Source organism: Apis cerana, linkage group LG6 (genome assembly GCF_029169275.1).
Source record: "Apis cerana isolate GH-2021 linkage group LG6, AcerK_1.0, whole genome shotgun sequence".
Taxonomy (NCBI): Eukaryota; Metazoa; Arthropoda; class Insecta; order Hymenoptera; family Apidae; genus Apis; species Apis cerana.
Genome location: NC_083857.1, coordinates 9,008,451 through 9,033,192, shown reverse-complemented (window position 1 = coordinate 9,033,192; position 24,742 = coordinate 9,008,451). Strand labels below are relative to the sequence as shown.

General features: G+C 28.0%; 1 protein-coding gene and 2 long non-coding RNA genes across 13 annotated transcripts in view; 1 reads left to right on the top strand and 2 right to left on the bottom strand.

The window, feature by feature from the left end:
- Positions 1–3,419: 3,419 nt before the first annotated feature.
- Positions 3,420–24,742, bottom strand: part of LOC107993762 (ubiquitin-like protein 3) — a 71,743-nt gene continuing 50,420 nt past the window's right edge. Inside the window, exons 2-4 of one of the 3 annotated variants that reach the window (XM_017050371.3) lie at positions 11,108–11,216; positions 8,368–8,532; positions 3,420–6,193 (exon numbers count right to left, since the gene is read on the bottom strand). In XM_017050371.3, the coding sequence (XP_016905860.1) occupies positions 6,129–6,193; positions 8,368–8,532; positions 11,108–11,216 (339 nt within the window). In that variant the 3' untranslated portion in view covers positions 3,420–6,128. Of the gene's footprint in view, positions 6,194–6,749; positions 6,893–7,470; positions 8,533–11,107; positions 11,217–24,742 lie in introns of those variants that run through there. The other 2 variants (XM_062076268.1, XM_062076267.1) reach the window with 2 other exon arrangements.
- On the top strand, positions 11,466–13,395 carry LOC107993765 (uncharacterized). 2 transcript variants are annotated; one of them, XR_001765167.3, is made up of 4 exons: positions 11,466–11,788; positions 12,173–12,619; positions 12,684–12,805; positions 12,886–13,395. It is a non-coding gene; the product is annotated as an uncharacterized LOC107993765 (long non-coding RNA). The 2 variants fall into 2 exon arrangements; XR_009830162.1 differs by having other exon boundaries at positions 11,466–12,619.
- The window catches only part of LOC107993766 (uncharacterized), a 46,613-nt gene continuing 36,471 nt past the window's right edge, over positions 14,601–24,742 (bottom strand). For 6 of the 8 annotated variants that reach the window (XR_009830156.1, XR_009830157.1, XR_009830152.1 and 3 more), the window contains 3 exons: positions 24,173–24,650; positions 16,458–24,050; positions 14,601–15,716 (listed from right to left, as the gene is read on the bottom strand). This is a non-coding gene — a long non-coding RNA (uncharacterized LOC107993766). The remainder of the gene's footprint in view (positions 15,717–16,457; positions 24,051–24,172; positions 24,651–24,742) is intronic. The other 2 variants (XR_009830153.1, XR_009830158.1) reach the window with 2 other exon arrangements.

The following is a 24,742-nucleotide window of genomic DNA, read 5'->3' as shown; positions in this document are numbered from 1 at the left end:
AAAAAGTCTAAGACCATTGTCATTCAATTTAATTGTTCATCACACTATTTACATGTAATTGTTACCTAAAATTAGCGATAAAATATAACATCTATTCTATGTAGAATTAACTATGATAGATTAGTTTAAAATTAACATTATAAATCAGAAAGCAGAAGGAAACCTGAAATGCTAGTTAGAATAAGAGAAATGAATGTCATGTACACAGTTATATGAGAGTATTTTTGTGTGAATGAATATGATGTGATGAATATTATCACTATATGATTTCTCGTTTAGAAACGTTTACCATCGTCACTTTTATGGCATGATATACTCCTTATTCTATGTTACACGTATGATAAGATACTTGGCTGTGTTTAAAATGATACATTACATGGAGACACTTGGCAAAAATTAGAACAATAAATATAAACACAAGAAGGATGTATGAGACATTAAATAAGTGCCATTTACTATTGCTCGTTTTCAACATTTCTATTACATTTGAATAAATTAACACGCAGATATTGTAAATTAATCATCAGTACATTTTTTTTTCTCTTTTAATTAGATTTACTATTTCAATTTACTATTCCTCTTTCAATTCTTTTTTATTTTCGAATTAATAGAAATTTATGGAAGAATTTATTAATATCAGTTTTATTAACATATGGTCTACAAAAATTATTGCGTGTTACATTTCGTTAGAGCTTTAACTTTAATAAGTTGAATCGTTTGTATATAATTTACACGCATCAATAAGTTATGGCAATTCGTAGGATAGCTTTCAAATAATATATTTAACATTCGCCATATTCTATGTAGGACGGCCAGTTGAAAATGTTTTATACATCTCCTTCTTATTAAAGGATTAAAAAATATTTTTAGCTCGAAACTATTTTCCTTGAGAGCAAATAATTAATTAAACATTCACGTACAAAGTAAATTTTAATTTTCGGTTGTTTCAAATTTTCTTTCAAATATATCTTTTGAACACACACAAAAAAAAAGGTGAATCATTTTTTGGAAAAAAAAAAGAAAAAAAGAATCGATTATCAATTTGAATGAATATATATTACATATTGATATTAAATTTTGATACCAAATTCTTTGATACCAAAACACATGCAATCAAAATGCATGGATGCATTCCTTTTTTTTTTTCAAAATCGATTTTCACGAATTCGCGCATTCATGTATGTATGTATGTGTGTGTGTATGTGTATCGCATGAATAGAAACAGTTTTCGTCTAGAAAAATATCGTTTTTAAACTGCAAACATAAAAGGAACAAAAAATTAGGATTATTTGTCATTTGAAGAGAGTTTAAAGGTTGTCAGAGAATAATTTTATACAATAATATGTCATTTGGTTCTAAAGTAGAATTTCAATTGTCATGTATGATTTTTCATTTCACAGATCTAAAGTAAAATCATTATATCCCGATTTCCGTATAAAATTATAGTTTGCTTTGTACATTTCATTATTCTCTTTTTTTTTTGTTTTTTTCTTTTTCTTTGTTGTTAAATCGTGAATCTCGACGTCAATAAAGATTATGTGCACATATGTATGAGGGGCAGATCACACACGATGTTTTCATGTGATTAAATTATTTTCAGCCATATAATTATAATCGTTTCGTCGAATACGATTACATCGTAACGTTTTACGATTATTTTTTAACATCGAACAACACGGAATCTCTAATATGATTTCTCTTCTTTAACACTGTTTAAATAGGATAATTTATTAAAACAGGAGGATAAGGATTTTTAAACACGAAGATAGGGCTCATTCTTTTTAATTTTGGAATGTTTGTGCACGAAGCTTAATTTTTATGATTTCAATTATTTCTTTCCTTTTTTCTTTTTTTTTGTCGCGGGTAATAATTGTTTATGTCATTTTGATTTTGAAATTTACTCGATACATTTACAACGATCTTTCAAAAGTTTATGTTTTTTTTTGAAACAGCAATAAAATTATAACATTTACAATATATTTGAAATATTGTGGAATTAATACATATATTATTATCATTTCGTTGATCCGCCAATATGCTCTCACGATTAATAAAATCTGTTTGACTAGCAATAACAATGCTCTATCTGAGAGATGAGAAACGCCAATATATGTATTTGATTAAATTTTTTGAAGTAAACTGAATTGACTACGGTTTTCGATAAACAAAAAAATATCTTGTTGATATACAAGCTTATAATTTATAAATTCTGTTTTTTTAACGGAATTAAGCTTTCCTTTCTTCTTCGTCATCATCTTCCTTTTCTTCTTTATTATCTTCATAATGAAAATATACATTTGTTATACTTGAATAAAAGAGAAATAAGTTTTAGATGCTCGAGTTTCAAATAAAATAATGCTCATCTTGATGTATTAATATATATAACTCGATTCGATGATTGCAACAATTTCAATCCCATCGTAGTATCATATTTTATATTATGTCATGAAAACCTGTAATCAGTTCATTTTACATGAAGAAAGATGGATTGAGGATCGTCCACAATTTTCAATGATACGATTTGCATCGTAACTAATGCCAACTTAGTAATTAAGATCGATTAAGATCCACATGATGCCATCAATGAAGAATCAAAACTTTTTGTACGTTGCTTGTACAATGGTATTATACGCGTATACTTCACTGGAACAAACGCGTTTAGAAATAAATCTATGATTTGATTCTTAACTGCTAGAAATTTTGATATGATGTAAGTGTGTGTAAGTTATATTCCTCATAGACTGTTTATAATTATTATTATTATTATTATTATTATTAATTATTATTATTTATTATTATTATAATAATTATTATTATTATTAATATTACCATTATTACTTTTTTTTGTATTTAAGAATACCATTTTATTTTCATTTATCATCTTTCTCGTTTAAACAGCAAATAGAATCAGGCGTATAGTTATATAATATAATACACTATTACAGTTTCTTTGTTTTTTTGTTTTTGTTCTTTTTTTTAAATTAACCCCGCTTCCTCATGATCTTTTAGAAGTTCCATGGCATTCATAATTTTTTTCCCTTTTCCTTTTAATACTTGCTAGTTGTGGTGGGTACGTTACCATATGTATTTTTTTTTTTTCATTCTCATTGCGTTCAGTGTGAGATCATCTTCGTAAGGTATGATGAACATAAAGAAAACAACGAATATCGATATTTAGATACAGAGAGAAAGAGATGGAGTGATTGGTGGTATGAAGGATAATTATCTTGAAAACATATTTTTGAAAAAGATGGTTGTTCGTCACGAATATTTTTCCAATCCGAATATTTTTTTTTTATATAAAGAATATATCGCACTAAATTTTTTATCATGTCACATTGCTCAAAATAGTTCTTAGACGATAGACGAGGTAAAATTTCTAACGATTCACCGCAAAGGAAAATTATCCTACTATTCAATTAATTTCAACAGAATTTTATTTTTTTCTTTCACTATCATTTCGTGTTTTGAATAAACACGTTTTATTTTTTCTTTCGCAAGATTTTAAAGTAATATTGTAACGTCAAAGGAACTGTGCAGCAAGCTTATTACAGAGTATATTCTTTCTTTTTTTCTGTTTTTTTATACACATAATTTTTACCTTATGATCGAATAATAAATGGAAATCGATTCGCCTGTAAGAATTCTATAGCGTACGATTATTACTCGGATTCGATAATATCGATCATTAACTAACCTCAAAAAGTATGCATAGCAAACATCGTGTTTTTTTCTGAAATTCACATTCTCATGTACCTATTTTGTGTGTGTGTGTGTGTGTGTGTGCGCGCGCGCGCGCGCGTGTGTGTGTGATGTGTTTATCGCAATTTTTTGACTTACTCACTAAACAATTTGTTATTTTTATAAACAGCATTCATACCGCTAATCTATCTCTTAATAGTACGTAAATAAAAGAGAAAAAAAAGAAAATATAAACAAAAACGAAAACAGCGACACCTTGATTGATAAATCGATAGCAAAAATATACGAAGATATTAAAAACCTATTTAGATACTAAATACTTCTATTAATCATCCCTATAAACTTAATAATCGTATCTGCATTCACTCAGCATACCAATTCTATAAGTAGTGTAATTTCGTGAAATACACGTTTCATATCATATTAAAAATATTACACATTCCATAAATATTTATGAGCAAAAAAAATACATCTAATCTAATAACACCATTTTTTAATATCATCCAACAACACGATAAAAATTTTTTTCTTAATTTTCGAAATTCGATAAACAAATCTTAAAGAACATTTAGAATTAACAATGATTTATAATTTTTTTTCTTTAAAATTTTTTTTATAGAGAAAATGTCTGTAATCGATTATCGAAAAACACAAGCATCAAATTTAATTTATATAGAACACAGATTTGATATGAGTCAAGCAGATACAGACTATCTCGAATGTGCAAAAAAAAAAAACACATTATTTGTCGACATTCCATACGATAATAAATTAAATAAACATCTGACCATCGTTTGTTTGACGATGAATTTCACTAAATAAGAACATTATATATATATATATATATATATTATATACACGTGTTATGCATTGGTAAGAGTCATACATTATACAGTAGTATAGTTGAGTATAGAATAGGTTACAACTTATCGTAAAATGGTTTGGTTGGACCTAACTATAATCAATATTTGCAATATTGGATATCTCGCCTATAACATGAATTAATCTTTTGGGTCTATGAACATTTCTAGGCCCGAACAATAAAAAATGGACGGGTAGAAACAAAATAAAGTGAAAGAGAGGGAAAGAAAAGAAAAGAAAAGAAAAGAGAATTAAAACGCGCGAATTTTAAAAATAAAAAAAGATAAGAATACATAAAAGAAGAGGGAAATAATGGTGGATAAGGAAAAGGAGCTAACAGGAGATATATTTGAATGTTTATTTAATCATAACTACCATTAGAGATCCAATGTTCTTTTTCCTCTGTAATCTTATTCCAGAATACTAAACTCTCGAAGTGGCGTCATAATATTACTTTAAATTCATGTTAATAAAGTCTATCCTGTGTATGAGAGTTTAACTGTGTGTCAACATGTCTCATACTATTATATATATATATATATAATTTTATATATATATAATATATATATAATTTTAATAATAGTATGTATAATATATAATTATATTCACTACCTGCATATCACAACATAAATTTATCTCTCTCTCTCTCTCTCTCCCCCTCTTTCTTTCATACATACACACACACATTCTTTCTCTCTATTGATCTTTCAAATGCAACACATTCATTCATACGCAACACATTCATGGATCCTGTCTACAATAATAATTACTATTTAACGCTGCAGTATAGTCGAATAGTGGTTGAGATTCTAAGCATCGTATAGCGTCATTCAACACAGCGTATTTTCAACCCCTATTTCATTGAAAGGCTTTAACATCCTATTTTCTGATGAGGAATTCATCTTACTAGAATCATGTTCTCTTATATATGATATAATTAATAATAAATTGCAAAAGCGAACGAATCAAACAGGATGATCGTTGATGTTCCTTGAAACACGTAATTTCCTCTTGATTTCTGGACTGTGAAAGCTGAACGGCGTTTTCGATATTATGTGTTCCAATGTCGAACCAGGTCATCGATATGCCTAAAAACTTGACAATCTCTGACGCGATGTAAGTTATAAATAGATTTTTGTGTACACAATTACCAAAACAAAATATAAAACAACATGTAAAAATTATGTTGTTTGGCTTACATTACAATTTCTTTTTAGAATTTATACGATGTTATAGACATATAAATCTGGCTTTGAAATTTTCCATTATATTTTTTTCTCTTCAAGAGACTGATGATGACAGAATTTGTTCACTTGGGACGGTGAACGATGTTTTTAGCGTGCGTTGCAGATGAACCAAAATAAATCCTTTTTTTTTATTTTAATTTAGATGAATCGGCGAAGGATGCGACAACTTTGCTTTGCTACAATGCTCACGAGGCTCAGCCACTAACAATGATACACCAGCGTCGAAACCTTAGAAACCATGGCTCAGCTTGAAGAACATGGGAGCTGGCTCTCACACGGAACGACCTCAAAATATATCCAGGGCAGCCAACGTTTTCTTTAAAGTATGCAACAGGAAGCTGAGCAGCAACTACTCCCGCCGCCTTTACTTTTTTGCCTCTGATCTGTAACAGAGAAATAATAGTTTTGTTATTCTAATTACAATGTGAAATTATCTCTTACTTGAAACAGTTATTTTGAATAGAGAGTTGAAAAAAAAATAAAATAGATGATGAGATTTCATAAATTATATCGTTATTCTGAAATTTATAAATAAAAATACAAAAGGAAAGACCAAGTAGAAAAATACATGGATCAATTATATTTAAAAATTTTTAGTATCACACGTTTTTTTATTTCTGATTAAATGTGACATAAAAGTAGCGAGTTGTGAATCTTTTTCGCGTGCGCGTTGTCCTCAACTTCCGCCAACAGACTATAAACCGAGACACGCAAACCTTTTTCTTTTTATTTTTCATTTCTTGTCAAGGAGGAAACACGGGTTTAAGTATCGCTACAAAGTTGTCGTGTTTACCGAGCATAAATAGTTATTTGTCGTCGACAATAACAAAGATAATACCTCGAAGTAAACAGCAATTAAGTACCATGAGTTCTGCCACGTAATTTCTTTTTCAAGATCGCGAAGAGATTGGGTTGTACAGGAACGACGATCGTGGACATTTGGATTGTACGGACATGGACACACTTTGGGATTTGTTTTTATTATTATTATTTTTTTTTTTTGGAAGATTTTGTTAATCATAATCAGGAAGCAGAATGTTGTCGGGCTGGTATGTGCATGTATCCGCCGTTAGGCAGAAGACCTGTAATTAGCAAAAGTGAGATTGGGATCTTTAGCTAATATTGGATATTATAATTTATTATATTGAATAATCAATATATGAATAATATAAATAAATGTTGGTAATAAATATTTGTTGCATATTTTTCTATATTTATAAATTATTGATTTTAGAAAAAATAAATAAATTTATAATATTACTTGTAATTCCAAGTTTAGATGATATAGTAAATATATATAAAATTTTAATTAAAATATAAAAAAATTAATAAAAAAATTTTTTTTAAAATTAATTAGATTGAAATAAATATCTTAAAAAAATATCTTTAAAAAAATCTGTAAAATAAATATATGAATATAAATATTTGTAAATAAATATCTAAAATATAATATTATAAATATATAATATTTTAAATCTATTTGCAAAATCTGTTTAAAAAAGACATGAAAACAAAAGATGAAAAATGGAATATAATATAATATAATATAATTTATATAGTAACCATAGGGAATGAAAAAGTAAATTGTTGTCTCGAGTGCACATAGAATATACATATAGAGGATTAACGAGACCGCATGGAGAAAGAAAAACAATATGTTGTGTAAATAATATTGCATGTTTATTCCACGAGGCATATGAATCATGTATATTAAAATAAAATAACTATATTTATGGTTTTTCCTTAACTCTATCATATAACAATATCCGATAAGTATTGGTTCATTTTAATAATACCTCATATTACGAAGTATATAGTAGATGAGAAACCATACGAAATAAGATGCATGTTTTTTAAGTTTAAAAATAACAAAAATATTAAGGAAAGAAAATAAAATTGTAGTATAAGTTAATCTAGTATTTATATAATATTAAAATACAGGGTATATACACTATTGTACTTTATAATAGATATATAATTTATTAATTTATTATAAACATCAAAATAGAATTAGAATTATTATATTAATATAAGCATAAAAATAATGATATAATCTTATTTCATTTTTATTTATATAATATCACATATTTTTCATTTTGAATTCTATCAAATAAATATATTATTCTAATAATTTCTAAATAATTTTTAGGCGATGTCAAAGAGAAAGAAGAAACTATCATGAATGCAAATATGATGATATAAGTATATCAACATTTGGATACCATCTAAGAACCTTTAAAGAAATTAATATGATACTGAATAGAATATATAGTTCTATTATAAAAAAAAAAAAAACAATAGCTTTTCCCTGATTTTAATAATAAAATCTAAATCCATAACTGATATTAAAATTATTCTGATATTAAAATTATTCCAAAAAGCAACGAAAAATTCTTCTAACCAACTATGTTCGCTCGAGAGAATCCATCATTAAAGGATTAAATCGCGACTCTATATTGGTTCGGAATCTAAAGGCTTTCCCTTCCCTGGCCAGAACTGCGCCTTTCATTTTTCTCCTGGACAGGATAAACAAGAAGATGGCTGGTCGATGATTTACCTTGAGAATTAGGCTCGGGAAGGTTCTCTCGTGGGACCAGATGCATCACCGTGGTTTTCCCGAAAGGAAGCCCAAGAGCACCGAGCGTGACATTGCTGTGCAGAAAACGGCCCTGGTAGATTAACCGCAGGATCTCCGCTTTAGCGACTGCCTCTTCCGCCCAGTCTGAAAAGACAAAGAGATAGAAACCTCGTATAAGATCTCGAAACGACCTTGTCTCGAATATTTTCAGCATTTTCCATTGGTGGGACAACGACATGAAAAAATAATAATAAGTTCATTGGAAAGAATTTATAGAAAGGACGCGAGAATATTTCACTTTAATTTCATCAATCGTTTTTTGGCAAAAATTTCGTAAAATTTCCTCGACTTTTACTGTTCATCATCTAAATTTAATTTATCGACGATGTAAAAGAAGCATGAAATGAATGATGCGCAAAAAGATTTAGAAAGATTCTATTGTGGACGTAAAAGATAAGATTATGACATAACCTAATTATATTTCTTGAAAATTTGTGATAAATAGTAAGAAGAAGAAATTGAAATTGAAAGTAAGAGATAGAAATAATTCAATGTTATACTGTTTCTTAAAAATGCGTGTGAAAATTTTAATAATTATGTTAAACTAGAAAAATAGAAATTATCTTATGCTTTTTTATCTTCATATTTTAAATATTAAATATTTGAAATTATTTTTTTGTAGAAGAAATATTTTTGTATACATTTCTGTACATAAATATATGTATTAAAAATATTTATCATAAAGATTATTTATATTTTTTGTAATTTTAAATTAAAATTCAATTTAACTTTTCAAATATAGTATTATCAAAACATCATAATAGGTTGAAAATATAAAAATCATATATATTATTGAAATTCATTTTTAAATTTATTTTTTATATTTTTTATAATATATTTAATAAATATACATTTTTTGTATCATTTTAATTGTGACAGATTCTAATAGAATTTATTTAAACATTCATAATATAAGTATTCATAATATAATATTCATAAATTATGAATTATTTTAAGATAAAGCAAATACAAATATATTAAATATATATAAATTATATAAATTATATATATTATTTATAAAACATCAGATAAAAAAATAATATTAAATTGAATTATTATATATTGTATTCAAAGATAAAAAAAGATTTCATCTTATATTATATCAGATAATATGATCAAACATATCGAGAACTTGGTGCAGTTAATTATTGAATTTTTGAGAAATATTATCTAAATTAACTATATACCAATAATAATTCAACAATAATAATTCTCGTGTAATTTCTTTTTTCTATTTTTTAAAACTAAAATTAATTCCGACGCGACAATTCAAGATAGCAAAAGAGATGTTGCGGTCACTGAATACATTTTAATATTAAACGGGTTACTTTTCAAGTATTGAGAAGATTTGCATTGAAACACGCTTTTTAGAAGAATGAAAATCTACTCGATTCACTTTTCACAGTATGGAAATAAAGGTAAGTCGAATTCTTTTTTTTTTTGATACAAGATTAATATATATAATGGCCCTTTACGAGAAGCTTTGTATTTCGTATATAATAAAAATAATTTAAAGTGAAATTTGTTATAAAATTGTAGATTAAAATAGAAAATAGATTTTTAAGAATTTTATTTTGTATTTTTTTAAATTTAAATTTATTATAAATAACATTGTTTTATTTGTTTTTAAAAAATAAGAAATAGCGATAATAAAATAGTAACATAACCTATAAAAAATTTTTAATACTACATATATTTGACATGTCATTCTGAATTAATGAATTCTACAAAATCTATTTTTTATTATTCTATATTTTTATCGTTAAATAAATATAAATATATTATTTATTTAATAAATTTTTTCAATATGTAATTAATAATACTTACATTATTTTTTCAAGGCATTCATAGAAAGTAACAAAAATAATAAATGATATTTATAGTTTTGAAACTTCTCTCTCGTTAATCAATTCATTTTTACCATTTTCTCTTTTTTTAGTGTAATTTTTATGCAAATCTCATGGTATAATAAATTATGCTAACAAATTTCTCGTTTGGTTTTGAAATTTTTGCTTTGCTCGTTTCGCCATCTCGTTGTACCATGCTTAATTGAATTGTACTTCATGCTTTTGATATATCTCACGATAGATGGCGATATTTTATGGTCTATATATTTCTGCAAGTGTTTTCAATTCTGGTACTTTCATGCTTCACGTAGCCTGACAATGACAGACGATGAAAATACAAACGTAAAATCCATCGTATAACATGGATGAACAATAAACTACGTTTAATTTATTGATAGAAAAATATGTTTGTCTAATATATCAATACAGTTATTGTATGGATAATTGTGATATAAGTGAGTCTTGTGACAAACACATTTCCATCGAGTTTCTCAATGATAAGGGAATTTCTATGACACATCATGTCAAGTGAAATTTCGAATGATAGATTAACACGACAGGAGACTTAATCGGATCGTCTTGTACCATTGTTCAATGTGATTATTTCGAATCTCATGAATACGCAATATGAAATTCATTGATAAATATTGTCAAACTTTCATAAATTTTATTTAATCTGTTTTTATTCCTTTTTGTTCTTTTATTTATTTGTTTTTTTTTATAATAAAAATCTTTTATAAAAAGGATCATATAATTGGTTAGTCGTTTCATGTATGAGATTACAATGTAAATAAATTTCAATAAGAACGTACCTTCCGGCCAGTTTTCAAACACATGGTGCGCTATGTCCCCCGCAGAGTCGCTCGGACTGAATAGGAACTCTTTTGTCTTACCACTGACAAGAATGAGGCGTAGATTTATCTGTAAAACAGGAAAAAAAAAAAAGGTTTCCTTAATATTTCAATTTTTAAAATTTTTTATAACAAAAAATATCGTGTACCAATATATCATCTCAAACATTAAAACAAATAAAATTATCTGCACAATTCGTTCAAACAATTTCATTAATCCATCAATCCGTTTGTTTGCGAAATACTTGGACCAACAAGTCACTGTTCAGTTAACGCTTTAAATACAAAGGCAATTCTTTACCTCTAACTGCGATATTGACTTACAAAATGAACTCGAATAAAAGCGTCAGGCAGTGACTATAGATCATCTCTAGCACCCTTCATACCCTCTCGCACGAGTACACGTGTCGTAATTCTCGTTCGTTTAAACCCTCCACCCTTAATCTTCATTTTCTCGTTGTGCTTTGAATCGCAAATGTCGCGCCCCTTCGTGGTGTATCTCTCTTACTTCGAGGGATCCATAACAGAGGTCGCCTCTTTGGCTCATCCGTTATAAGAATAAAGAAGAAAGAAAACACGCTCAGAAACATTGAAAAAAAGCTTTGCAACAGGAGAAATTCAAGACAAAAAGGACTATAAGAGGTATTTAAGATATATATATATGGTTTTTTTATATCTTTGCAAAGGAACATGCAATATGAAAGAGAATTAATTCCGATTTTTTTTGTCTTAAATTTTCTTAATTTTGACTTTTACATTTCAATTCCATTTAGGTATGAACACAATGAAAAAAATTTTTTTAAGATAACTGAGAAAAACAATAAAAATTATTAAAATATTACAAATGATATATAATATGATAAAAATATGGCGAATCAATATAACCTATAAATATGATCATATTATTAGATAACAAATCACTGAAATTAATCTTAATCTATTATTTTTTACAAAAATTTTGTTCAAAGAGAAAGATATTCATTTTGTACAATAAGATCGTAGACATTATAAGTTCATTATTTCCAGGAGATATAAAATTCTCTTAAGAGACTTCAATTGACTTAAGCAAGTCACCAGCCACGTTTCATTCGCACAACAATGAGGACAATTAAGACTATATTAATCATCTAGGTTTCTCTCTTTCTTTATCTCTCTTCCTTCTCTTTGACTAGTCGACAAATTACGGTCAGTGGCCGTTTTACGGACGCAAATTCAATTACCGTTTCGCACAGAGACCGGCCAACATAAATAATTACCAACGAAGCCAGACTCGTTCGGAAGAAGTGAAATAGATAAAAAGAGGGAAAGAACTTGTGATTCTTGTGGGTTTTGTGGTCGCAAGAATCCGATATTAGCGTGGTAATAGCATAAATCATTATCTAGTATTCGATTGTTATCATGTAAGAATCATTATTTCCAGCCTTTGAGACTTTCATTATCAATCAAATCTAAAACAAGGAATTTCAAATTTATGTAAGTAATCGATTTATTCTATTCAAATACAATGATAAATTTTAATATATTTTGATATCCATAGGTAAGAGTTCAAGTGAAGACTTTTATAAGTTCATTTAAGAGAAAATTAATTACATCATATTACATCTTCTTGATACTTCTAAAAACAAGCGATATTCTAGATGATAAATTTAAATGAAAATAGTAAGTTAGAAAATATCATAATATAATATTTCTTATTAAGAAATTTATTTTATTTAAGCTTTATCATATTTGAATAATAGGATTTAAAATATCGAACTTTATATGGAGTTAACATAATGCTGCTTACATTCGTCGCTTCGAGAATCTACTTCATCTAACATTTGAACATTCTCTCTACAATCGTGTTCTTTTGCAATAATACTCCATGGTATTTTATTCTCAGTACCCCTTTTTCTCTACAATGAGTTCTTTTGTACGCGTTACTGTATCGCCTTTTATCATTCTTGTTACGTTTTTCATGTTTCTTACTCAACTATAGTAATGAGCATTCAATGGATTTTAAATCGTGCTTTAAAACTTCAAATGCATACAAGACGAATATAATAGAAACGTGATTCGACAAAATTAAAGAAAAATAAAGAATGAAATAAATTATCGATAGTATATCGTATAATATACATAAATAGAAAAATTTGAAATGAATAAAATATTACTTTTCGCAAATGTTACTTTCTCTTTCATTCAATGTTTTATTTTCAAGACAGCATCTTCTGTTTTGTAAAAAAAATTAAAAAAAAATAAGGAACATATATTTATATTTATTAATTTTATATATAAACATAATTCATACATTATGATATTTCATAATATTTTAAATTATGATCAAAATTAATTTTATATATATACCACCTCTGATTTTCTTTACATTCTTTATATTCTCAAGAAAATTGAAAAAAACAATAAAATTTAAAATTCCTTAATCAACAAATAACGGATATCCGAAAATGTTCCTTAAGTCCAATGATGTTCGATAATAAAAAATTAATTAGCGATGGTGAGTCGTGAACTCTGACTCAGTTCAATCATAAATAGAATTTAATGCTATACAAAAGTTCGTGGTATGCCGTTAGTTCGTACTTTATAATTAATCCGCGCGAAATGGGATTTTGTAAGTAACGATAGACGCGGACAAATATTTCCGCTCCTGCTGCCGCTTGTACCAGTATTCCGCCACAAAAGCTCGTCATCCCACGCGAGACAGTTTCAAAACACGTGGCGCAACACCACCTCCGCATCTCTTCCCTTTCACCCTTTTCCTGCATTCCTCTTTTTTCCCTCGTTTCGTTCTGTTGTTCCTGTTCCGGCAAGAAACGAAAGCATCAGAGAGGGATGGCAAACTTGGCCGCACCTGTGTGAACTAGGGTTTTTAAAGACACACACAGGCATAAAGATACACGACTGGGTAGCCGACGACGAGAGGAAAACGTGTCGGTTTTAAAACGGTTGAAGCTGCAAGATTTTTCGGAGCGGAGTTGCTGTGGGTGGTGGAAACTTCAAAGGGACTTATTCATGCGGTAGCATTCGATACTCGGTTTTTTACCGTGCTACACACGCTTCTAGCTAGACGCTCGTTGGACGGAGTGTGTTTAAGGGAGAAGAAGCGTATGTGTTGTGCTACCTGATGCGTCATCCACGACTGGATGCTTTTAAAAAGCTGTGGAGGGAGAAAAGCTGTTTCAGCTTGACAACACTTTCCGGCCTCCCGGCTTCTCTGCGTAGAGAAGTTCAACCGCATGTTCAGTAACAATTAGTTCTCAAAGATAAAACGATTAGAAGGAGAGGGAATAGCAGTGCAGAGGATAGAAAGAGAGAAAGAGAGAATATATGTGTATGTAAAGTATCCCGCGAATATGATGAAGCATAACATTAAATATGGATTTGTACAAGATTTTGAAATTGATACTATAAAATAAGAATATAACTCTGTATGAAAAAATGAAAATTGCAAAAAAAGTTTTATATTGAAAAAAATTTGTTTTTAATAAATTATTCTTTTGTTGGATATTATATGATCTAGTATTAGTATATAGTTTGGAATATTATTTGACACTTACATAAAAATATTAATTTTTAAATTACATCAGAGATGACAAAAAGTTTGTTTTTTTTTATGTTTCTTATTATTACATATTTATTAGAAATTTTATTATAAAAAAATATTGATTATTTATTACGTTATAAACGAGACGAAGATAGATTGAAACAGCTTTATCTTTATCACAACGCTACCTTGCTTCATCTATTGCAAATTTAAATTGCTTATAACTTAATAAATAACCCTTAATCGATATTTCTATATATTAACCTTGACCTCCAGAATCGATCCTCCAAAAGTATCTCATATATGTATATTAAGACATATATTTACTTAAAGAAAAAAAATGAGAACGAACAGAATTTAAATTCTCTTCAATCAAAAAATCAATCGGAAGACAGTTACAATGTCCTTAAATTCTTAATTCCTTCTTATTTAATAAATAAAATTCCCATATTACAATAATGTGACGCATATCATAAAATACATTCTGTATATAAATTATGTTAAGAAAAGACGAACCAGTGAGGGCGAACGAGACAGATTAATAATAAAAAGGGAAAATATTGACGAGTACACGTGTAGTCGGTGGTCGTCACGGACGCAATGCAAAGAGGGATAAAAGAGGCGTTTCGCGACACTATGTAGGGAATGAGCTTTCTCTCCTGTAACGCAGTTGGGTGGTTCGTAAAGTGATGCTTTGAAAAGTGCCGCTTTAAAAGATGAATGTGTAACGGTGGCCTTCGTCCTCGACATGGCCCTTTCCTTTATTTGCACGATGAGTTTCGGAACTTTGAAAGAAAGCCGAGTGAAGCGAACAGCTTGCCTCCAACACTTCGTTCTCTTTTTCTTTTTCTTCGTCGTTTTCTTTTCCTTTGGCTAATTATCGTGACTGAAGAATAGCGACTTATTTCCTTTTTCTCGATAGAATGGGAGAATGGGGCTTTCCACTGGTGTCGAGAAATCGCGTGTAATTGATAAATTTCTTTTCATTTGTTCTTTTTGTGAGATACGTTGCTGCATAAATGTTCGAAACTATAAAACATATTGAAGAAAGTATTTATGTATAAAATGTAAAGAAAATAACTGTAAATTTCTTTGTATTAAAAAAATTACTCAAATTTAGGTTAGGTTTCATTTATAAAAAAATGCGATAAATTGTTTCATTTGAATAAATTATTAAGATTTAAAATTATTAAAATTAATTAAAATTTCGTTATACTTATCTGTTCATATTATTTGTTTTAATTAATAATTCTTAATAATTCTTAAGAATATGATAAATTGTGATTTAGATACGCAATATCTTAATCTGCTATTATAATATATTTTAAAAACATGCTCAATCGATAAGATAAATCTAATATTTTTTTCTTCCGTAAAAAACAAGATAATAATTCTTACAAATTTAATCATTATTCATGTCATTTAAATTAAATTTTGTTTCAGTAAAAGTTATTATAATATTTTAACAAAAATTAAATAAAAAAAATATATCGTAATTTTATTTCAAATCATTCAAATCGAAAAGATATCTATCGCAAATAAAATGGAAACGAAATTATGATTCAATATGGGGCACATTTTCTCTCATTTTTTTAAATATACATTGAAATCGTGTCGAATGTTTTGTCATAGAAAATCAAAGAAAAATTAGATAGAATTTAAATAGAAAAGAAAGAAAAAAAAAAGATAAAAAGAATAGGATAGAAAAAAGTAAAAGAAGGAGTAAAAATATAATATAGAATATTTTCAACGAATTATAGATGACTCTACCTTAAACCAATTTCGTTAGTAATTAAAGGTACCACAATAGTACAACACATTGCTCGTGGCGTCACTTGTAATAACAACGTGCAACTGCTCCCGAGAGAACAATCGAACATGGACTATCGATCGTTGCGAGAACACCAATTTGTATTATGCATCGTGTTGCGAGCACCGATTCTAAACGGCTGCTCTTGCTATCGCGGAAACCGGGTTCTGTTTGTATAAGTTGAATTTGAAATCAGAAAGCCTAACAATCGAAAACTCTCACCCATTTTCCGATCAGCATTCAATCGGTTAGTGGAATCTAGGGTTTACGATTTCCTTTATCGATGAAACTGACTTTTTGAGGTTATGAATAAATTCCATATGAATTTGTGAATTATATGAATGAATAATTCGATTCAAGTAAAATATTCAGATTTTTTAGATTTTAATCGAAACTTTATTATAATTTTATTTTTCCATGTTTTTTCATTTTCTTCATTTGGATTTATTCTTATTTTAATTAATAATCATTAAAATTTTTCTTGCAATAAAATTTTTTATAAGTTTTCAAGAAGATTATTTTTAGGAAACTTTATATACTCTACAATTTGCAAGCTTTCAATTTTATAAATCTCTCTATTTCGACGCCAAGCGTATTCAGTTTCACTTTAAACGCAGTAGCACAATACGTGCTCTTCTAAAAATTATTCGCACGTTGGAAATGCATTTCACCGTGTCAAGCGCAACGAATGTCCACTCTATCCATTTCATGTCGATTCGACTTACCGGTGCACGAAACAAGTAAAATCTAACGAAAACCAACAAGTCAATAACTTTTTTCGCCTGTCCAATCTTCAATCTTTTTGGAATTTTGAAAAATAAATACGTAGAGATTGAAATGACTGGGAATCACTCGTAATTCTCGTGTCTCTTGTTCAATGTGAAAAAAAAGTTTTATAATATACGGTCGATACATCTGGTTCCGTTTTTATCGGTAATATATACGAGGTATTCGAGAGAGTATGGTAAATGTGTCAAAAATATCACATCCGTAGTACATGATGTGAAATTCAGATTTTATTTAAAAAAAAAAAGGTGAAAAAAGACAGAAGCGAGAGAAATGGCTCGAAATAGACAACGAGGGCATGATAGAAATATTTTCTCCGAGCTTTGTGATACACGTAACGATTTTTCTTTTTTTTTTCCTAAAGTATCCAGGTTAAACGTTTCGGTACAAGATTCGGTATACTTTGAATACACTTTGAAATATTATTTTCAATAGAATTCCTATGCAATTTAGACGCTAATATCGCGATCCGTTTGATTAGGATCAAGGTTGCAAAAATCTAACGACACGTTTATCAATGCAGATAGGTTAAGTGTACTCGTTATACAGTTCGAGTGTTAAAGCACTCGTTAAGCGAATGTAACGAACAGAGCACTAGGCTGCGCGCGCTTCGTTATATTTTTTCCATTTGCCTCAGTGAAAAGCATTTGTCGCAACAAGAACAAGATGCGAAATGATGAGAAAAAAAAAAGAAAAATCGTGAATTCAAGTTGGTAATTCATTATTGAAAATAATGTTTCTTTAATTTTATAATTTATCAGAATGTCTTTCAATTATTACGCTTTTTAAAAGCGTTAAATCTTTTTTTAAAAATTGAGGTTAGAAGATACAATGTTTCTGACGTAGTATCATATTTCTTGTCTTGAAATTTTTAATTATTTTAAATTTCATTTGAATTTTATATTCAACTATTAACTTTATTATTATTATAACTATATATAACTATATTTGAAATATAAAATTTTGGTATATCTTTTTAAAATATTTATAATATTATTTTTCTTTTAAAATGTAAGATATTAAATTTAATTTATCATTAAAGGTACTATTAAAAGAAAGTATAACTATTGATTTATCCAAAATGAATATATATTGGTTTGTTAAGATTACAAAAATTTTCTTTATTGTCTAACAAATGTATTTCGGCTTCCATCATGTAAAGGATCACCCTATTAGTCAAGGGATAGCTCGCCTAGAGCAGAAGCTCATATTTCAGTCTTTCTTCTTAGTGAAAAAACACTGGAGGTCTGAGAATTGAAGGTAAACTAATACCAATAATTCTTTTTTTCATTCAACATCTGCTCAAAGTCACTTTCAAAACACTTGTATATTTTTCATGTCTTACTAGATTAATTATAACACAAGGCGTAATGAATCCATTAGGATGTTCATCTATTAAGAAAATATATATGAAATAATCCTAATTGAATTATCTCCCTGATAAGAGAAAAAATAATTCTAGGCTTACATGATGATGATATATCAAAAATAAAAAATAAATATTTATTTATCATTATAAAAAAATGATTTGTAATTTGATTTCTTTTTTAAATGATTAAATCAATTCTAAAAGAATTAATTTAATTATAGAATTATAGATTATAGATAGAATTATAGATATTAATTATAGAATATTAAAAATAATTATTAAATCATTTAAAGAAAAAAAAAAGAACTCCACAAAATATATCTTTCAATATGCTATGGATATATTCTTATATATTCAACCAATAAGATAGTTATAATGAATATAATCATTCACTTTTTTAAGAATTATTCTAAATAGATCAATGAAGACTGAAAAAATCTTATAGTGGAATCTTTAATTAATTACTTTTGTGTAGCAAACTTATAATAATTCCAAGGTAATGAAACTGATTCATGGCAAACTTGCTTTGTCATTTTAGAATCCGGTGCACGAAGGTTATGGTTTATTATGGTCACGTTAAAGTAGCGAATGTAAGAAATAAGTCTTTAAAATTCTAGGTCAGAGTTGCACTCGTGCGAAGCGTTGCACTCAAAACTGGAGTGTAAAATGTCCATGGAAGAATGAGCTGCTCTTGTGTCGCACTATGTAGGCGACACTATTTCGCTCACTAAGTTCAGATATCGTTTTTCACCGTGTATATCTCACGGACAATGCTGCGATGTTGCCATCTTAATGCTGACACGTCGTCTTTCAAGGCTCAAGAGCTCTGATTACTCTTCCTCTGATCGCTCTCAAGTTCGTTAACCATTTCAGATTAATATATTATAAAAAATATACAAATTTCATCAATTGATTTGTGTTTTAAACAAAATAGAGCTTAAAAATATTTGACATAGAAAACAATTAATAATTCCTCTTAAAAAAATATCAAAGTATGCATTCTTAGTTTAAGAAATGATTTCTTAATTCAAAGATACAATTCGAATATACATAGTCAGAATGTATATGCTATAGTCGTTGCTATAAATCCTACTATAACTTTATGAGGCGTAAAAGACAAATCCAGATGTCAGATATGAGAAGAATGGAAAACGGGTTTTAGCTTACAAGGAACTTAATCGAGACAACGTTTTGTTCCGAAACGTGTTAGATCGGCCACCGGGAAAAGATTAAAAGCAACAATTTGAATAAGAAGCTTAACACAGCCGACACAATAGTAATTCCGCGCAATTTACATACTTAAGCGCCGGCTGAAACAGGTCACCGCGTCATTACGTAAATACTCTGGAGAAAGAGGGCGTTTCACGCGGAAATAGTGGTGTAGTCGTTAACAAGTTGTACACATAGTGTGAATAGAATAGAAAAATATATAATTATTTCGATCGGTTTCCTAATCGATTCCATTTTTGATGGAAAAAAGAGAAAAATAAATTATCGATTTGGATATTTTATAAGAAATTTGTTTTATAATTTTTATAATTGATCATTTTTTAAAGCATAGCCTTGCAATCTGTGAATTATGATCCTCAAAAAGATTGCAAAATAATTTCAATATTTATAATGAAAATTTTCATTAATAAATGATTTATCGTTTATTGTGGATAATATTAAAAAAATATCGAAGATCTTTCTAATTCCCATTGAATCTGATTTATTCTTAAAAATAAAATTAAAGATCAATCTTTAATAAATTCTATTTTCTTCCAGAATAATTTTCACTCAATAATAATTCTTCACATCAAAATCATTCCGATTTTGCATCTAATCTAGTAACATTCGTTAAGATGATCCTCTCTCGGCGGCGAGATCACCAAGGACTGCTATTCGACAAACAGGAAACAAAGAAGAATGAGACAAATGGTCTAATAGCGAATAAAAGCGTGTATCGGGGGAAGTTTACCTTGATTTGGGGAGAGTGCACGTCATAGGATCGAGGCTACGATATAACTACGTCAGGATTCGTAAACTGGGTCATTGGGGCATTCCAGTGCATTTATGTGCATATGCATAGAGTATGACCTAGATTTGGAACGGGTGCGCGCGACCGTGCTCGCCCTTCGCCTGAAAGCGTTGTATGCGTCCGTCAAAGAAGCTCGTCGAAAAATACGAGCCAGGTTCCATGAATGTATGTCGATACCATCGGGACTTCCGAGTGAGACAGAGCGGGAGAGTCAAGCGGCGGCTGCTACTGTGCATCATCATCCCTCTATGTCTGCATTCTCCAATCATTTTTTAAGTTGCGACCTCCTTTGTGATGTTCGAATAATTTGCAACCTCCTATTTTCTTTATTAAAAAAAATTTAAAAACTTAATATTTTACATGACTTTATTATCGCAAAATGATTAGCGATACTGTTTTTTTTGAAATAACGAGACATCTGGTACTGCCATGGAATATGATTATGCAATTGTATTAAAATAAATAAGCATTGAAAGTCATTAAATGAAAATGACAGCAGTAATTATATTCTACAAATTATTTTGCATCCACGTTAAGAAATATCATTTTATGAGAACAATTGAATAATTTTAAAAATATACTAGAAATTATTATATTTTATAATATAATATACTTTAAAATTAGCATCAATCATTTGGCATATTTAATTTATTTATATATAAATTTTTTTATGTTCCTAATCTTGAATAAAATATTTTGAGTAAATATTTTGAATAAAATATAGATAGCTTATTTTGTATATCTCTTAGTTTTCAATAGATTCAAATTCTAATTATATATAATATATATAATAATCCAAATAGAAATAAATAGTTTAGAGTTCTATTTATTTCAATTCATTCTTCATATTTCTTATGTTTTTTCATTCAATTAGTTAATAAATGAATTGAATCAACAAAAGTTTAGTTAATAAAGTAAACGTACCATCATAAATGGAGTTTCTTTATGTGATAAATATATTATACATATAATTGGAATTCATATAAGAGATTATAAATTTTTTCACTATTTATGATTTCTCATTTAAATAATAGGATAAGGATAGGATTCATATTCAGATAAAGTGGATTCAATCGATTGAAATTCAATCCATCAGATATTAATTAAAATTTCATCATAGTAAGTGCAATTTATACAAGTTGTATAAATAACGAGATCTTTAAAAGTTTTTTTAACGAAGATTTAATTTTAAAATAACATTTTGAAATGGAGTTATCGATATGTCATCGAAAATAAAATTTTTAAAAATAAAAAAAATTTTAAATTGTGCAACGAAAAAATCGATTACTTGCCAAATAGCATCTTCATCCTTGACGTTATTTATAGTAGGAACATCTGTCAGAACTAATTGCTTGCAATTTAAATATTTTCATGAAAAAAAAATGTCGGTATATCTTTATAATTATAATTAATAAATGACTTAATCATGTTCATATTAAAAATCATAACTAAAAACAGATATTCTCTGATATTTGATTAATATTTTTTAATTCGTTCTATAATTCATAACAAAAATATTCTCAAATAATAAATTATATAATTTATATATAAACATATCATATATTATATCATCGATATAATTTAATATATATGATATAAAATATAAATTAAAATTATAATAATAAAATAACATTAAAATTAACCCAATATAAAATTTAAACTGTCTTTAAACTATCATGGTTATCTATAATCCAATGATACTTACGATTAAGAGTTAAAACCGATAATAAATTAATTTCTAATGATCAACATAATTTTAAAATAAAATGTACGAGTTTTTCATGGAAGTCGACTTTTCTATAATTTTCTGTAGCTCGCATATGTGACGTCAATGCGCGACTTGCTTAACAAATGAAAGGCAACAGCGCCTCCGCCTTTGAATACAATTATAATTTCATACGATATTCGTCGTGTGTTACATTCTTTCTTTTTCCTTTTTTTTCATCATCATCGTTTCTACTGTATCGTCATAGTGTTATATTATTATATTTTCTCCCAGCATGTTGCAAAAGACATAACATGTAAAAAAAGAAAAAAATTCCTGATTTGAAATATATATATATACATATAATAAAATAAAATGTATATAAATTATTAGTATTTTTAAGAAATTTTGTGAAAAGAAATAGTAGTACTAATAATAATATTAATAGTAATAGTAGTAGTGGTATAATAGTAGAGAAAGAGAGAGTAGAGAGAGAGAAGTTTGAGATTCCGGGAAACTGGTTCGTGTTTTCGGCTTGACCGAAATGGGAGGCTTTATCGATTGAACCTCGGATGGAAGTTATTGCTGAGGACCTTGTGCTACGTCACGAAGCTTTGTTGACGTAACTGGAAAAATAAAATCTTTTTATTGAGATTTAGTATGTGCTTTTTGTTTCTAGGTAAATTAAAATGAAATGTAATGAAAATTAAAATAAGATTTCTTGATCTTTTATACTTTTTTTTTAGATAATTGGAATCTCAAGATTGATTTTATTCTTTTTGGAATGCATTAATTATATAATCTTATAAATGACGATAACTCTGAATTAAATTCTTTATTTTTTTCTTATATATATATATATAAGAAGTTAGGAAAAAACTTTGAACTATTAAAATCCATATTTTCACTTTTTAAAATTTTGTTGATTTATAGGAAATCTTGATTGCCTGACATTTCTTTTGAAATTTTTTATAATTCTACAAATTCTACAAATTTTAAAAATAATAAAATAAATAATTCTACAAATTCTTTTTTATAATTCATTATTTTCAAAAAAGTGCATTATTTTTGCCATTTTTCTATACCGATACATATTTTATCAAAAAACATCAATAAACTAAATGGAAATTTTGCTATTGTACTTTGTTATTATGATACCTATATACATATAATTTATCATGATTTATATTTTGATGCAAATATTTACTGTAATACATATAAGCTAGATAATAACTGCATTCTAAATGCAGGAACAATAAAATAAAAGTTCATATGAACATATACTGCTTGACCTTATTTTCAAGTACTCATTTTTGTATTTTAGTAATCTTTTTCAAAAGTAGAATACGCTAACTAGATATATCGTTCATAATTTTGATTAATCACGTGCTGCAACATATATTTCAGAGTTACATGCAGTTATAAAGTGCATTTTTCTCTACACGTAATAAATAAAAATAAATATCATCTTTAGACATGTAAATTCAGTGTCTTTATTATTTATATTATTTAATTACTTCAAATATATTTTTAAAATTACGAAATGAAATTCTATGTTTTATCATCATATCAAATATTAAAATACCAGAAATATTATATTGGGATTAAGAATTCCACAATATACAATAACTAAATATATCCAAGTTCAACGATATCCTCTATTTTCTTATAATCTGAAAAAAAATGCAACGAATATTAATCATTTTTCAATTGACTACATATTTAAATATTAAAAATTTCTGAAGAATTTTTTTTTTCAATAAAAAATTAATATCAACAATTTTGATGATATTACCAACGGCTAACATCAAAAAGACAAATTCAATGATCTAACACAATATTATCGATTTTCAGATGATTTTAGATTTAACTATGATTATACAACCATCAATTTTTATAGCCATTCTAAATATTTCGCAGCACACAAAATTATCTCGAATATATGCGCGATCCTTAATCCACCTTCTTTGGTTTCTTAATTTTTCTAATCGCGAAGGCGCCACAAAGCTGTAGCTCGAAACCCGCTTCTTCTACGTGCGTTCTTAAGATGGGTCAATGAGATACCAGAAATTATTCAGACGAAAGTCGCCACGAGTCGAACGTGGCTGGGCTCCGACTGACGCCAGAGGCGGAGATAACACCGACACGCTTCCGCCAGAAACGAAATATTCCGAACGGTTTGCTGCTCCCTCGTTGGATGTCTCGCCCGGCGTCTTTACTGCTGTGCAGGGATGCATCTATGCGCCGCTTTTTATTACGGCCACACTCCTCTTCTACGAGATGCGGGTCAAAAGTATGTGGTGAATGCATTTTCTTTTAGGTTATTTTTGGTAAGGATGACAAGGTTGTAAGACAAATCATTATT